The sequence below is a fragment of the Diplotaxodon limnothrissa genome, linkage group LG9 (assembly GCF_057381915.1).
Source record: "Diplotaxodon limnothrissa isolate DT_005_m linkage group LG9, D_limnothrissa_male_GT1.1, whole genome shotgun sequence".
Classification (NCBI taxonomy): domain Eukaryota; kingdom Metazoa; phylum Chordata; class Actinopteri; order Cichliformes; family Cichlidae; genus Diplotaxodon; species Diplotaxodon limnothrissa.
The window spans coordinates 35,737,168-35,753,575 of NC_140604.1; the positions used below are offsets into that span (position 1 = coordinate 35,737,168).

At 44.2% G+C, this 16,408-nt stretch overlaps 1 protein-coding gene across 1 annotated transcript in view; it reads right to left on the minus strand.

The window, feature by feature from the left end:
- LOC146626036 (NACHT, LRR and PYD domains-containing protein 12-like) overlaps positions 1-15,859 on the minus strand; it is a 37,110-nt gene extending 21,251 nt beyond the window's left edge. The window contains exons 1-7 of the mRNA XM_085363144.1: positions 15,625-15,859; positions 15,199-15,300; positions 14,401-14,502; positions 9,240-9,341; positions 8,783-8,914; positions 8,143-8,378; positions 6,118-8,038 (exon numbers count right to left, since the gene is read on the minus strand). Of these exons, the coding sequence (XP_085219270.1) occupies positions 6,118-8,038; positions 8,143-8,378; positions 8,783-8,914; positions 9,240-9,341; positions 14,401-14,502; positions 15,199-15,300; positions 15,625-15,734 (2,705 nt within the window). The 5' untranslated portion in view covers positions 15,735-15,859. The remainder of the gene's footprint in view (positions 1-6,117; positions 8,039-8,142; positions 8,379-8,782; positions 8,915-9,239; positions 9,342-14,400; positions 14,503-15,198; positions 15,301-15,624) is intronic.
- Between the last annotated feature and the right edge of the window lie 549 nt (positions 15,860-16,408).

The window sequence follows — 16,408 nt, forward strand, 5'->3', positions numbered from 1 at the left end:
ATGGAACAAAGGGATATTCTGATTTTGTGATTTTGTTTTTCGAGTCCGAAAACAAAATAACCACAAAAACTGGAGCACAGGCAGCAAATCAAAATCAGTTCGGGAGGCCGACCCGGAGGATGGCATCACAATAGTGTGAAACAGTTCAGTTCAGGAGGCCGACCGTGTGGACGGCAACGGCGGCGACATGAAAACAGTTCAGGGGGCCAACCGTGCGGACGCCAACGGCGGCGACGTGAAAACAGTTCAGGGGGCCAACCGTGCGGACGCCAACGGCGGTGGCGGGGAAACAGCTGACGACAGAGCTGAAGGTCGGCCGTGGGGAAGGCAGCGGCGGCGACGCAGGAGAAGGAGACGACAGTGCTGATCCATAGGCCGCCCACGACAACGATGACATCCGGCTAGGGGCCCAGAAAGTGGCCAGCAACGCTGAGGTGCTGGATGTACCTTGCACGGCGGTGTAACAACCGCAGGACCAGGCGAGGCAGAAGCAGAGGCTGGACCACGGACCCTCCAGCGGAGACAGGTTGCTGGCCGGGCTCACCAGAACCCCCAGCGGAGACAAGGAAGTGTTGGCCAGGCTCTCCAGAACCCCCAGTGGAGTTGAGGAAGTGCTGGCCGGGCTCTCCAGAACCCCCAGCGGACAGGAGGAAGGGCTGGCCTGGCTCTCCAGAACGCCCAGCAGATGAGGAAGGTGGCGGCGTGGGAGCCGCAGAGTCCTGGATGGGCTCACCCGAGCTTCCAGCAGGAGCTGATGTAGGGCTAGAGGGTGTGGGGACCCCTGACTGAACATTAGGCTGACTAGGTGGGTGAGTGTGTAGCTGACCAGGGAACTGAAGTGCTACAGGGGACTGCACTAAAGTCTGAACTGGCACACGGGACTGAACTGATGGCTGTAGTAACGGTTGTGGTGACAGTGGAGTAGGTGGTGGAGTGGACGACTGAGTTAATGGTGACTGAGCTAATGGGTCAGCTAAAGAGTGCATTAATGGCAGGACTACAGGTTGAATGCCTGACTGAGCAGCAGCCTGAATGGCTGAGTGTAGTGATGGTTGTGGTGGAAGAGAAGCAGGTGGTAGTGTGGATGATGGAGCTAAGGGCAACTGAGTGACAGACCGAACCTATTCTGAGCCAAGGTGTGAAACTGGGTGTGGGTCCCAATCACAAACCCGAAACTCTGGCTGATTGGGGCCCACACCCAGTTTCACACCTTGGGTCATGTGATTAGAGGATCATCAGGGGGTCCTTTTGTCCCTCTGTGGGGGGTTACTCCCACTAGGTTTATATCTGGGACTCTCCACCATTTGACCTTAGAACTGAAGAAGCTTCTCGGATGAGAGGTGAAACGTCTTCAAGTAACTTAAAGAAGTCCAGACGCTTTTCTTTGCAAGCTCCTTTGACTTTGTTTCCTGTTCTTATGCTGTCCTCCTGTAGCCCAGCATGAGTAGAGGTCTCTTTTTTTCCTCTTGTACTTTTCCCATTGTAGTGTACATTTCAGTGGTTTTTCTGTAATGCAACCGTTCTCTGACTTGTATCCCCATGTGATGTCTGTGTTGTGTGTGTAAGGTCGGGGGCGGGTTCATTCCACTGCAGGGCAACCTGCTTGTGGCGAATAAAATTTGAACTTGAACTTGAACTGATGACTGAAGTGATGGTGGAGGTGAAAATGGAGCTTGTGGTGGGGTAGATGACTGAGGTGCGGGGGACACAGGAGACGGAACTACAGATTGAACTGAGGGAGACTGGGTAGCAAACTGAACTAGTGGTAGTAATGGCGGTTGGGGAGAAGGCTGGACTGTGCACTGGGGAGAAGGCTGAATGACTGACTGAGGAGCATCCTGAGCAGCTGAGTGTAGTGATGGTTGTGGGACCGGATGTAGGACAGGTGGTGGTGTAGGTTCCTCTGAGCCTGCAATGCGGATGAAGGGTGCAGGCACCTGCTGGACACCAGTCGCTCCCACCTGAGGAGTAGGTACAGGTGCAGATATCGGCTGGGTCCTGGCAGGCCTCACCTCAGGGGTTGGCACAGGTTTCGGCAGGGACTGGGCGGCTGCTGTCCCCGCCCGAGGAGCTGATACGAGTGCAGGGACCAGCAGAGCCTCAGCCGACCCGGAAACCGGAACAGGGACCAGCTGCGTGTCAGCCCTCCTCACCTGGGGAACTGAGGCAGGTGCAGGGGAGTGCTGGGCCGCAGCTATCCCTAGAGCACAAGGGGCCTGGGAGGCGGCCCTAGAAAGAACAGTCTGCAAGAGATTAATTCCCTGCCCTGAGTGAGCGGATGAGAAACAGTGCTCTGACCTCGCAGATTTAAGTGTGCTAAAGCTGTAGCTTACAGGCACTAGAGCACCACCTTCAGGGTTTACAAACTCTAGAGAAGTGTGATCAGCTGATGCACCAACAGTCTTTGAGCTTCTTTCTTTATAAATAAATATGCCTTGCCTTGCCTTCTTCGGAACTAACCATGCTTATACTGTCAGAGGAGGGGTTAATAGCCGATGTAAACATAGTCCCGTGCACTGGAAAGGCAGATGAAACAAAGTCTTTTGCCTCCGGATCGCTGGAAATAGTAAACCCAGGGAAAACAGTGGTGGGTATAGAGTCCCCTGACTTAAGAACATTCGAATTATAGACACGTCAGAATGGACTTTCCCCTGGGGTGATGGCTCAGAAGTAACAAGCTGGGGTCGAGCTATCACAGGAACATTTATAGTCTCTAACTTTACTGCTTTAACATCTAAGGAGGCAGGTTTTAAAGCCGCAGTTGTGAGCTTAACTGCAAAACAATCATCCTCAGCAGACACACAGGTAAAAGGCACAGAAAGAGGTATCTCTAACTCAGAAAATGCTGACTTCAAGTTTTCAGACTTAGGAAACACAAGCGAAGGATAATGTTTCTCAAATATGAGTCCAAACGTAGGAGAAACGGTCTCTGAGTTGACCCTCTGGGCAGTACAACAGTTCATAAGAAGTTCAGCTTCAGATTCAACATTTACAGATTGTGAGCCTTTAGGGCCTGAGGCAAGAGTCACAGAGTGAGAGGGAATGGAGAAGGGCTCCGCGGCAGCGGCGTCGAAAAACTCTCTCGTTGGAGCAGCTGCTGTTGCGCTACTGAAAGCCCCGTCTGCTGCTGCAATACTGTCGCGGCGAGCTTTGTTCGCTGCTGCTGCGGCGGCTGCCTGGCGGAGATCTCCGTCTGCTATCACTGTGGCGTGGAATCCCGGGAAAAGACGCGGTCTGCCAGCTCACGAGCTTGTGACGCCTCCTTGGCTCGGCTCAGTTCATCAATAAAGCCCTCATACCAGCTGAGCTGGCAAAGGAAAGGGTTTCCCCTCGACTATTGCCCTCATGGCATTAAGTCCGACAGAAATTGTCCATGAGTCCGAGGTGTGGGTTATTTGCCTAACCAGACTCTGTACACGGAGAATTTCTTCCTCACGGGTAGAGCCTGCTGGGTCCATTTCGTGGTTGCGTCGTTCTGTCATGCGGCGGCCTTGTGAAGGCAAGAGAGGACCCAAACGCACGGCTCAAGACATGCGGGGATAAACTCGAAAGGCAGGTCTTTATTAATAGGAACATAAGAAGTCATACAAAACTATACTGGGAGAAACTAAAGCTGAGGCTGGGGGAGGCTGGGAAGACACGAGGGAATGCACACAACCTAGAGGGACGACGAAACACGGAACAAAGGGATACTGTGACATAAATACACAGAAGGTAATGAGGGAAGTGGGAACACATGGGGAGCACAGCTGAGGACAATTACTCATGACAGAGCAGGGAGGACACGAAACTGAAAATACTGACACCAAGATGTGGACCTTAAACACAACACAGAGTACACAGAGAGGAGCACAGAGAGAGGCAGAGAGAGAGAAGCAGAGAACAAGAAGGAATACACGAGGGGATGAGGAGAACACAGAACACGGTAACAGAACAAACACCACAATATAAGCACGGACACAGGGGGAATCCAAATACCAAACCAAACAATCCTATGAACATAAAGAACAAAATACAAAACCACAGGAAAACTAAGAACACTGGGTCAAAATGACCCAGGACCATGACATTTGTTGTGTCCACATTGTCAAGCTTGTGTGTCAATTCTACATCTCTCCATTTTTTCTGTTTTATTTTGAAGAGTCTGGTGTTTCCATGTTCAGTGTGTTTTGTTTTACTTCCCCCGTGGCATCATGTTCATTTGTGTCAAGTGTGTCTCCCCATTAGCCTCCTGTGTATTTAAGTCCTCTGTCTCCTTCTGTTCTTTGTCGGGTCATCTGTTTATGTCATGCCAAGCCAGGTCAGGTCACAGAGTCTTGTTTTCTACTGTTCAAGTTCATGTTCATGTGCAGGTCAGGTTTAGTTTTCTTCACGTTCACGTTTCACATATTCCTGTTCAGTTTCATGTTCTAATTATCCTATTTGCTTAGCTGCTCCCAGTGTAGGTTTAGTTCAGTTTTTCCCTCATTTTGCTGTGTTTTCTGTTTATGTAATCAGCTACAATAAAGGCTTGCTTTTTGTTATACCTTAGTTCATTTATCCCGTGTCTGCTTTTGGATCTGCTCCATAAATACATGACAGGTGGACTCCAGCTTACACTGGAGCAGTTTGCAGCCGCGTGTCATGTGGTGGGAATGAGAATGAATACCTCCAAGTCTGAGGCCATGGTCCTCAGATGGAAAAAGGTGGAATGCCCACTTAGGACAGCAACTTGTCCCTGACCCTGTGTAGAGCGGTTTAATTATCTCAGGGTCATTTTCATGAGTGAGGAGAGAGGGGAGCACGAGACTCCCTTTTGTGTCTTCCTCCTCTCACCCCAACCAGTCGCAGCAAATGGCTGTCGCTCCTTGAGCTTGGTTTTACTGGGGATTGCTTCCTGTTAAAAGGGAGTTTTTCGTTCCCACTGTCATGACGGGTTGATGTTGCGGCTGGAGTGATGCAGATGCTGCACCGGTCCATCGTGGTGAAAAGAAACCTGAGCAAGATCATAGAAACAAGTGGCACAAATGAGCTTTCTCTAAAGGGTGGCTGGGCTCTCTCTTCGATATTAGTGGTGTGTAATACTGCTTATTTGGTATGATCCAATACCAAGTAAATACGGGCCAGTATGGCCAATACCAATACCTTTCAATAAATAAGGTGGATGCGTCATGATCTTAAGTGTTTTTTGTGATGTTTCATTTTTTATTATTAAATAGTTAAAACCCAGGACATAATTAGGACAAAGTTTATAATTAAATACAAAATGCTTTATGATTGTGGTGGGGTGTGGTCTGCGATGCTGCTTCAGGTGAGATGGACTCACCCGCACGGCATCTGCAATCACGCCTTGCTGGCTTGTGCTCTGCTTGTGTTGTTGTTGTTTTTGGTGGTGATGTGTACAGCTGGCAGCGGGAGAGCTGCAGCCGTTGAATGTAGTGTTACAGCAACTGTGAGATTATTAGAAAAATAAATGATGCTGCGAAGCATGAATATGTCTTTGGGTCTGCGGTGGTGATTTAGTTATCAAGTTGTTTTTTGTTTTTGTTATTTTAGAAAAATCTTAAAGTGCACGCAAACCAATGAACAAATTAAAACAAACAAGTACTGTTGAGAAACTATAACAAAAAAAATTACAATTAAAATTCTCAACAACAAAAACAACTGGTGAAAATATAATTAATATGTAAAGAATGTAACAACCCCCAAAGCATCTAAGTCAGGTCACATGACAGCGCAACACCTAAGCACAAGAGGGGGGAGGGGCAGTAAAATGTGTCTGCTCTGCACTGACACGGGAGCAGCGAGTCCAGCAACCTGGCCGTTTTGTCTTTGCCGAAAGCACAGTATTGCAAACAAGAGCCGAACTTAAAGTAAAGAATCTCTCTCACCAGGCTAGTATCGATCCGATACTGATGCCAAATTGGTATCGATACAATCTGCCTTGAGATAATGCCTTGGTGTTCCCCTAGACAAGCTAGAGGAGGTGCTTAGGGAGAAAGAGGTATGGGCTTCACTGCTGCTGGACTCGGATAATTGGAAGAGAATGAATGGCTGAATGAATGAATAGATGGATGGATATATCTGAAGAACAAAAGTAATAATTTACACAGATTATTGATGTTAATCTGCACTCACCGAGCCTTTCTGCAGTTCTTCACAGCTGGAATCAGTCTCAGTCTTCCCTGGTATGATGTGTTGTACTTCTGCAGGTCCAACTCATCCAGAACCAACTCGGACATCTGCAACATGTAGGCCAGAGCTGAGCAGTGGATCTCAGAGAGTTCCTTCTCTGATCTGTTCTCTGACTTCAGGAACTCTTGGATCTCCTGATGTACTGTGAGGTCGTTCATCTCCATCAGACAGTGGAAGATGTTGATGCTTCTTTCAGGAGAGATTTCATTATCGTTCTTCCACTTCAGGTTGTCAATAACACTTTGGAGGTTTTCTGGACTGTTCTCTGTCTGACCCAGCAGACCTCCTAAGAGTGTCTGGTTAGACTCCAGACAGAGGCCATGAAGGAAGCGGACAAACAGGTCCAGCTGACCACTACTACTTTGGAAGGATTTCTCCATGACTTTCCACAGGAAATCATCCAGAGATGAAGATCTCTGTGCAAGCGCCTGAGTAGAATAAGGCTTCTGAGACACCCACAAATCATTCAGAGATAATTTCCTCTGGAGAATCATTTCTGGATCATCAAACAGATCATAATCATAATCATTATGATGATCATCCTCCCAGGTTTCACCAAGAAAATACTTCAGCACCTCTGTCTTCCTGTTGGTGAGACAGTGGAACATGTATACTGCAGCCAGAAACTCCTGAATGCTCAGATGAACAAAGCAGTAGACTGGTTTCTGGAAGATCACACACTCTCTTTTGAAGATCTCTGTACAAACTCCTGAGTACACCGAGGCCTCTGTCACATCCAGACCACACTGCTCCAGGTCTTCTTGGTAGAACATGATGTTTCCTTTCTCCAGATGTTCAAACGCCAGCCTCCCCAGCTTCAGAAGAACTTCCCTGTTAGCCTCCGTCAGCTCCTGTGGACTCATCTCATGTCCCTCGTGGTACTTGTTCTTCTTCCTCTTTGTCTGAACCAGCAGGAAGTGTGAGTACATGTCAGTCAGGGTCTTGGGCAGCTCTCCTCTCTGCTCTGTAGTCAACATGTGCTCCAGAACTGTAGCAGTGATCCAGCAGAAGACTGGGATTCTACACATGATGTGGAGGCTCCTGGATGTCTTCATGTGGGAGATAATTCTGCTGGACAGCTCTTCATCACTGAATCTCCTCCTGAAGTACTCCTCCTTCTGGGCGTCAGTGAAGCCTCGTACTTCTGTTAGCCTGTCAACACATGTAGGAGGGATCTGATTGGCTGCTGCGGGTCGGGAAGTTATCCAGACGAGAGCCGAGGGAAGCAGATTCCCCTGGATGAGGTTTGTCAGCAGCTGGCTGACTGATGACTTCTGTGTGACATCAGACAGCAGCTTCCTGTTGGTGAAATCCAATGAAAGTCTGCTTTCATCCAGGCCGTCAAAGATGAACAGAAGCTGAGAGACAGCCAGCTTCTCTGCTGAGACCTTCTGTAATGTTGGATGGAAAACATGGAGCAGCTCCAGAAGACTGTACTGCTCATCTCTGATCAGGTTCAGCTCCCTGAATGAAAGCAGAACCACCACACTGACATGTTGGTTCTCCAAGCCCTCTGCCCAGTCCAGAGTGAACTTCTGCACTGAGAAGGTTTTTCCAACACCAGCCACGCCGTTGGTCAGAACCACTCTGATGGGTCTCTGTTGGTCAGGTAAGGCTTTAAAGATGTCCTGGCACCTGATTGGAGCGTCATGGAGGGCGTCCATCTTGGAAGCTGTCTCCAGCTGCCTCACCTCATGTTGGGTATGAACCTCTTCACTCTGTCCCTCTGTGATGTAGAGCTCAGTGTAGATGGTGTTGAGGAGGGTTCTACTTCCTGTTTCATCACTTCCTTCAGTCACACGTTCACATCTCCTCCTCAGATTGATCTTATGTTCATCTAAAACCTCCTGCAGACCAACATCTGCTGACAGAAAGAAAAACAGAAAGAAAACTCTTCAATGTCTGAACAACAACAAGAAGTCCAGTTTTCAGAAATGAGTCCATCAGCAGACAGATGTTCAGTCTTACTTTGTACACAGCTGCTCTGACTGGCTGTCTGTAGTCCAGCTCTGCTTCTGGATCTTTTTCCACACTGGGGACAGGACGAGTCTCCCGATGAAGCAGACTGGTCCCAGTATGAGGAGATGCACTGTCTGCAGAACCAGTGTCCACAGCTGGTAGAGACTGGATCCTTCAGGACGTCCTGACACAAAGCACAGCAGGACGGCTGCTCCTCCACACGAACACCGCTCCTCTTCCTCCCTCTGTGAACACATTTCTTTATCACTAAAATCATTTGAAAACTGTTGGTAAAAAAAGATCCAGATTTCATGACATTGGAGAATCGTTAAAGGTCACAGAACAAAGTAAACGTCTAGCTACTTATCTGTTTAAATTCTGGAATCAAAAAAATAATTCCTTTCATTTCATTAACACCATGAACTTTTTTCTTGTCTGCTTGTCTTATTAAACTGCAACTGATCTGTCTGCAGTTTGCTATGAGAGAAAATAGAACATTTCCTGTAGAGACATCACAGTTAAAAACCTTTTATCTGATTTTGGTTTAAAGCTCATGTTTTACACCATATTCATCCAAAATCATTGAAATTGCAGAGTAGTCACAAACTATCCCAAACCACAATAAATGAGTTAATAGCAGTTCTCTTACGAGGCCAGTTCAGGTCCATAATTGAAGAGCATTGCTGGTCCAGGCCCAAGACTGAATTGTGGAGGTCTGTCTTTCGACCAGTCACTGCTCACAGATAGACAGCTGGATAATGTAGACTGCAACTTCTGACTTCTGCTAACACAAACATATTTGTGATCGTAGGCTATCAGTCTCTTTTCTGATGAATGTCTAGCTCTAAACACACAAACTGCAGCTACTGCAGAAAATGTTTTGTTGTCAGTAACAGTGCTCTTAGATTATATTACAGTTTTTCTAGGTATCAGACAACTGCAGAGATGATCAGAGAAAAACGGGGCAAATAAATGTGTCATAAAAAGATTTTCAATGCCAGGAAATAAATTGTAGTTAAAATTCTGATACACAAAACTGATTTTCACAAATTAAAATTTGACAGAATTATTTACAGTTTATATTCAATACATTCACTTTTTCTTACGTTGTTGGTCCAGGTTCATTACTGAATTGTGGAGGTCTGTCTTTGGACCAGTCACTCCTCATAGACAGACAGCCTAATACTGGAGACTGTGACCTCTGACCTCTGCAAACACAAACATATCGCATCAGTCTGATAAATTCTCTGATGAAATTCTTTTAAGCAGCACACATGCTGCAGGTGCTGCAGATCATGTGATAGTTTCCTGTCAATAATAGTCCTCTTAGATACTTAGGCAGCTAATTTCTAAACAAAAATAATCTATATCTAAAGGATATAGATATCTGATAATGATATCTATATCCTGCAGGACACTGGCCCTCGAGGCCTGGAGTTGCCCACCCCTGGTTTAGGCGATGCTAGTAAAAGCACGTGAGAAGTGAAAGGATGCCTTGAGAAATTATGCACATGGCAGAGTTTGGATGTTTTAAAAAGAGCGATAAAGGACAGAACCTGGCACTGGAAGGATAGTAGGGTGATAACTGGCAACTTGGTGCAGATGCAAAAAGGCTTTCTGCTGCATTTGCAAATAAGGGATAGAGCCAGAAACCCTGATGTCTCACTGCCGTAAAGAATGGCTGCAGCTTAGGATATGGAGATTAGATGGGGAGAAACTGGCATCCCAGTGGTAAAAGAACTTGCTTCTGCATTAGCAAATGAGAACCGGGCATCCTTGTATCAGGAAATTTGCTGCTGCATTTGCGAATGACAGATAGAGAAGAACCTGGCATCCCAGTGCAAACTTACTTGTGCACTTTGTGAAAGGAGGAATAGAAAACATCAGATGGCAGAGCAACTGATTTCCAGCTTCGCATTAAATGGTTTTAGGAGGCAGGTGCACAGAACCAAGCTTTGTCAGGTTTATATGGTTGATTGTCATTTATGCTTAGAAATATTTACTCATATATGCTTAGAGTTTATAATCAATGTCATATTGATAGAGGTCTGATCCTTAGTAGTCTGCAAAGACTGTGTGTGCATTCCAGAGTGTTCTGGCATTCACACAGCTTAAGGTCATGAGAGAGGTTATATCTTCTCTTGCTGATACATGGAATGGCAAACACACGTATATCTGTATTAGTATAAGTGCCTTCTGTTTAGATGGACTGCTGGACTTCCAGACCAGCAGGATTAGGGAAGTCGTTTATGGGGTCACATCTTGAAACCCCCCCCACACACACACACACAGACGGTACTCTTTGTTCACATGTGTACCTATGTTAATGAACCTATGCATATTCATGTAACCTCAATAAAAGAGCAGTGTTACGAGGGAGCGGACGAGAGTCTGACGGAGGTCAAGTGGGCTGAACGACACTCGGCTCCGGTCGGGTCTCCCTCATGCATAAAGAACTTTGACTACTTGGTATGGAACGCCAGGACTGCCATAATGAATTAATTAAATACACCATTAAATAATTAATTAAATGTGTCAATAATTAATTAAAATTGGAATTAATTAATTAAATAAATAGTTATGACACATTTAATTAATTAATTATTGACACATTTAATTAATTATTTATGTATTTCACATTTTAATTAATTATTGACACATTTAATTAATTATTTATGTATTTCACATTTTAATTAATTATTGACACATTTAATTAATTATTTAATGATATATTTATTTATTTCATTTTGGCAGTCTTGGCGCCTGGCTCTCGTCATGAAATAATTTTATCTGTCAGCCTCACCCATCAAACTCAGGGGGCGGGGTTAACGCTGCCCATGCAGCTTCTCTAACATTTGATTGGTTGCCGTGCAAAGTAAGTCAAAACAGGTCGATCCTAGATAATCGATTGCTTGTGTAGACTTGGGGCAGCCAGTTATCCCAGAATGCAGATCAAATCACAAGCAGCAATGGTGGTGGTGTAGTTTTAAAATACCCGTTTTTCTGTCACCAGCTACACTTTTAACAGTGTTTTAGCCGCGAGTGTCGCGACGTATGTCTGGTCAGGTTGTCAACATAGAACATGTTTGCAAAAGTGCTCAGATGTTTTCAGAGATTTCACTAGCTCTGCTAACAGTTAGCATGCAGAGCGCACCGAGGGGGTTACGTTAACCGGTTTGTTTACATATTCCACTCTCCGTGTTCCACATGTTGCATTCGCAGATTCTCATTTTCACCGAACGATCGTCTCTTTCCGCCTGGTCTTGTGTCTCTGTGCTTCTGTAACATAAAGAACGAGCTGACATTTTTCTCACGAAACCAGCGATCAGCTCAGCAGACCCTCAGTTTACCTGCATGCATCCTCCTCCTCACCTGTCAGCTGTTTAACACCTGCTGCTAATTCAAGAAACACGCCTAGTTACCTGGTGATAGTCACAGTTTAACTGGGCAGCCGGTGCTCGATATAACGCAATGTCAGCGCATTTTTCTGCACAAGATAAGTAAATATAGTGTTTTCCCCGAGCGCAGAGCTGCTGGAGCTCGTTTCCTTACAGAGCACTTTATAGGCGAACAGCTTTATCAGCGGCTGATGTCCAATCACCGGCACACAGCTTTGAAACCTCAGCTGAGTTTTAGCTCTCAGTGGTTAAACGCTGGACTTCATTCACTCAGGTTCTGTCTGTCGGGTCACGTTTACTTCGCTGTTTTATTTACAACTGAGCAAATCGGTTTGGCTGAGGTTAAAGTTACGTTTCATAACTGCATAGTTTCACAGACGTTTAATGGTTCACTGGCACATGTGTTAGACTGAACTATCATCTAAATATCATCTGTTTTTTAATAGTTATTCAACTGTATTCTAAGCACCAGCTGTCTGTTAGAATGGGATTTTTTTTCTCTCTGTTGGCAGAGGTATAAAAATGCGCAGGAAAATCTGACATGCATGGCGAACTTCACCGACGATATTTAGGGAGGAATAAACACACATCAAACATAAATGAACCATTTGCCTGTCTCCATAATTGAGAGCATTTTCTCTTCTTATGTCAACACTCTCTCTCTCTCTCTCTTTTTTTTTTTGCTTTTTCGGTCATGTTATGTTTACCTGTCAAAGGCTTGTTACAAACTATGAAACACATTGTGCAGACTTCTGGATGTTAGAAGAAAACGAATACTGCTCATGAATGAGACTAAAGGCAGGAAGGTGTCCTTTAAAACTAAACATGTTAATAGGACCTCCCTGTTTATATCATAGTTTATGATATAGCACGTGTATTTCAGTAATAGCCTGCTGAGGCCACTATACGTGCTGGCCTCATATCAAATGTGAAGGCAGACTGAGTCTATGTTTGACGTTTGTTTATATCTAATCTTCCTTTTCAAACATTTAAACAGCAGCGAGTCTGCAGCTGAGGGAATACAAATTCAAATTGTCGGAACAGGTTTGCTCGTTTCTTGGATTCATTTGGTGATTTATTAAATGTATAACTGTTATTCTAATCTGCTGCTGAGTCTCTTACACTTTTCTTTATGCTGTATATTTTCACGTCTCTGGAATAGTTGGCAGTTAGATAGTCAGCTGGGAAACTTTGTGTTAACTCATGGAGCTGAGGATATCGTGGATATCGTGGACATGCTGACCTCGCTGCGTGGTGTACAGAGCGAGGTCAGCATGATTAATATTCACAATAAAAATATTAGCCGAACATCATGAAGTCTGTATGTGTTTCATAGTGTCGAACAACCTTTGTACAGTTAAAGCCAGCAGTTACTACATGACGGAAACACCAACGTTATCTCTTTTATGTGTTTATACACAGGTCACGCTGATTACTGAACAAAAACCCAAAGATCAGATGTTAAACAGATTTATTTGCTCTCTCTCCTCCTTAAACATGTTTTTAATGTTAGTTATAATTCAGAATTGGCGACTGAAACACGTAGGACACATAAGAACATTAGGAAATAAAACATCGATAAATATAACCTCAGTAAAAGAAGTCAGCGGGGGTTACTACAGCTGTGTACCGGGGCCTGCGCTTTGTCGGTGGGATTGCTTGCGAGGCGAGCGGGTCTATCCCACGCTTTGCCGTGAGACTGGGCAGACATCTCCGAAATCATCGAAACACTTTTGCAAAGAGGCTGTATCTTGACAAACCGACCAGACACATGAAGATTAAACCACTACATTCTCCTCTAAAAAAATATTAAAACGGTATTTGGTAACACACAAACAGGGTTTTTCAAAGCTCAGTTCTGTTAGCTTCCACATGCCGGTTGTTGTGTGCTAGAAACAATGGCCACCAGGCCAAAGCAATGGTTTTGACTCGATCAGCGTTAGCCCCGCCCCCTGAGTTTGATGGGTGAGGCTGACAGATAAAATTATTTCATGATGAGAGCCAGGCGCCAGGACTGCCAAAATGAAATAAATAAATATATCATTAAATAATTAATTAAATGTGTCAATAATTAATTAAATGTGTCAATAATTAATTAAAATGTGAAATACATAAATAATTAATTAAATATGTCAATAATTAATTAATTAAATGTGTCAATAATTAATTACATATATCATAACTATTTATTTAATTAATTAATTCCAATTTTAATTAATTATTGCCACATTTAATTAATTATTTAATGGTGTATTTAATTAATTCATTATGGCAGTCCTGGCGTTCCATACTTGGTGTTCAAAGCTTTTTGCTGTTGTATTTGAATTCTCTCGTTCCAGCGGCGGGTTTGTGTTAGGCAGACCCATCAAGCTTGTCCCTGCTACCAGGCACTGACGGGTGGGTGGAGCTACTTCTATACAAGCTACTGCAAGCAGTAGCTTCTGCCTTTGCAGCTGCAATGTTGCTTCTGCACAGAAGAAGACTTTGGATTCACATTTAGATGTGCGAGGTTAAGATGCAGTTGAAACTGGGCTACAGCCGTGTTTCATGGAAACAGATGTACTGTCATGAACAAACACTCTATTTACAAACTGGATTCATGCCAAGAAGATGGTGTGCTTGGAGTTGGGGTCGGCTGAGTAAGGCATCTCTGTCAGAAGAAGGTAAACACATATTGTCTAAGAACCAGAACGTTGAAACCCACATCCTCAGGGACATTCACTAACAACTGTGCAATAGTAGAAGTTATGCAAAAAAAGAAGCAATTATTCCAATTTTAAGAGCAATGACTGTTTACAAATAATTTATGTCAGTTATAGAATACCTTATTCATAAACAACATTTAAACACTGACACTGAGTTTTCTTACATTGTTGGTCCAGGTTCATTACTGAATTGTGGAGGTCTGTCTTTGGACCAGTCACTCTTCATAGATATACAACTGGATGTTGGAGACTGTGACCTCTGACCTCTGCAAACACAAATACATTTCTGATCATATCCCATCAGTCTCTCATAAATTCTCTGATGAAATTCTTTTAAGCAGTTCTCAACACACTCATTGCAGCTGCTACAGATAACGTGATAGTTTCCTAGTTCTCTTAGATTAGATTACAGATTTTCTAGGTGACTGATCAAAGGCCAACCCATTCTCGTAAAATTCTACACTAAGTGACAAGTTGTCATTATATTACGCTTCCAGGCGCCCAACACGTCCCTATATTACGAGATCAGAAAAATGAGGAAACATGAGAACTGTGTAGAATGAATCTACACATGCACGTTCGTTTCACTAAAATCGCTTTGGAAAACACTATCTAACGTCATTAAAGTGCTGGTCAAAATTACGGATAAGGTTATGGTTAGGGCTGGAATACATGGCTGGAATGTGTATTGCCGCGGGAGCATCATTCTGCTGGATTTCATCCATAACCCAGCATGAAGCATCACGTTCGGGTCTTGACAAATCATCACTATATTATGCCTCAGGAGTGAGAACGGCCTGCAGCTGCAGACGCATTCAGAGTGAAGTAGGGCAAATGAATAACGTTTGTCACTTTAAAAAGATCTATACATTGTAGCCTAAATTCTAACACATAAAACAAATTCGCACAAATTCTAATGTAACTGGGAAATAATTTACAGTTTTAAAGTTCAGTTTTCTTACATTGTCCGTGCAGGTTCATTATGAAATTGTGGAGGTCTGTCTTTGGACCAGTCACTCCTCACAGACACACAGCTGGATGCCGGAGACTGTGACCTCTGACCTCTGCAAACACAAACATCAATAACTGATCAGTTCTCTCTGACAGCCATATGATCAGCTGATCCCTCTGTGATATTGTGGCTGCTTCATAAGGCTGACAGGTCAGCCAATCATCAGCCAGTCTTTCTGTCTCTGAATGAACTCAGTTTGTTCTCAGCTCTTCTCTCTGATTCTGCTGCACTGACTTCACTTAAACTTACAGAGTTCAGATCTCAGCAAGAAAACAAGTCAATAAAAATCAAACTCAGATCAGTTTGAACCAATCACAGATCAATGATTCTGCCATGGTTATGTTGAAATGACTAATAAAGTTAGGAGTGTTCTTACATTGTTGCTGCAGGTCCATGACTGTAAGGTGGAGGTGTTTGTGTAACCCCGTCACTCCTCACAGACACACAGCTGGATGCTGCAGATGCTGCTCCGTCCTCTTCCTCCATCTTCTTGATGTCAGGGTGGAGTTAGTCTGAGAGGTAAACACACACACTCAGAGGTGCTGTTGTACTGGAAGCATCACACTGACGGCTTTCTAATGTTGGAGCTTTGGCCCTAAAGTCCAAACCAGTTAGTTTAGAGGCTCAAAGTCTTTAAAAACACCAAAACCATCACATTATTTAATAAGTACATGATGATGAAGGAACTCAGTGTGTTTGGATCATCATCATGGTGAGGAGCCCACATGTTACGGCTCCTTTGGAGAGAAGCTGAGGATCACTGCAGGAAGTGAGCTCATGAAACCAAAGTGCTGTTTGTGAGCAGGATGACTCTGTTATTGGACCTGCTCTGTGTTCTACATATGATCAATACTTCAAATATCTGTAAACATGTCATCTTATATTTGTTGCACTTGGTCACATCTGTCTTTAAAATAGATTTTTAATGTCACTGAGTTCTTTTCTACCTTTATTGATTTATTTTGGAATAAATTAAATATAAAGGTGCCAAAAACTGCCTGCAGCTTCTGCTCTGTGACAGGAAACTACTGTCAGGCTCAAAATGACTTCAGATTATTCATCACAGGGTGTTTATAGATCACAGGACACGTTACAGTTTTACTGTCGATGTGTTAGTTTAAAAGAATGACGTGATAAGGTCTTACTGTGAATCTGCGCGC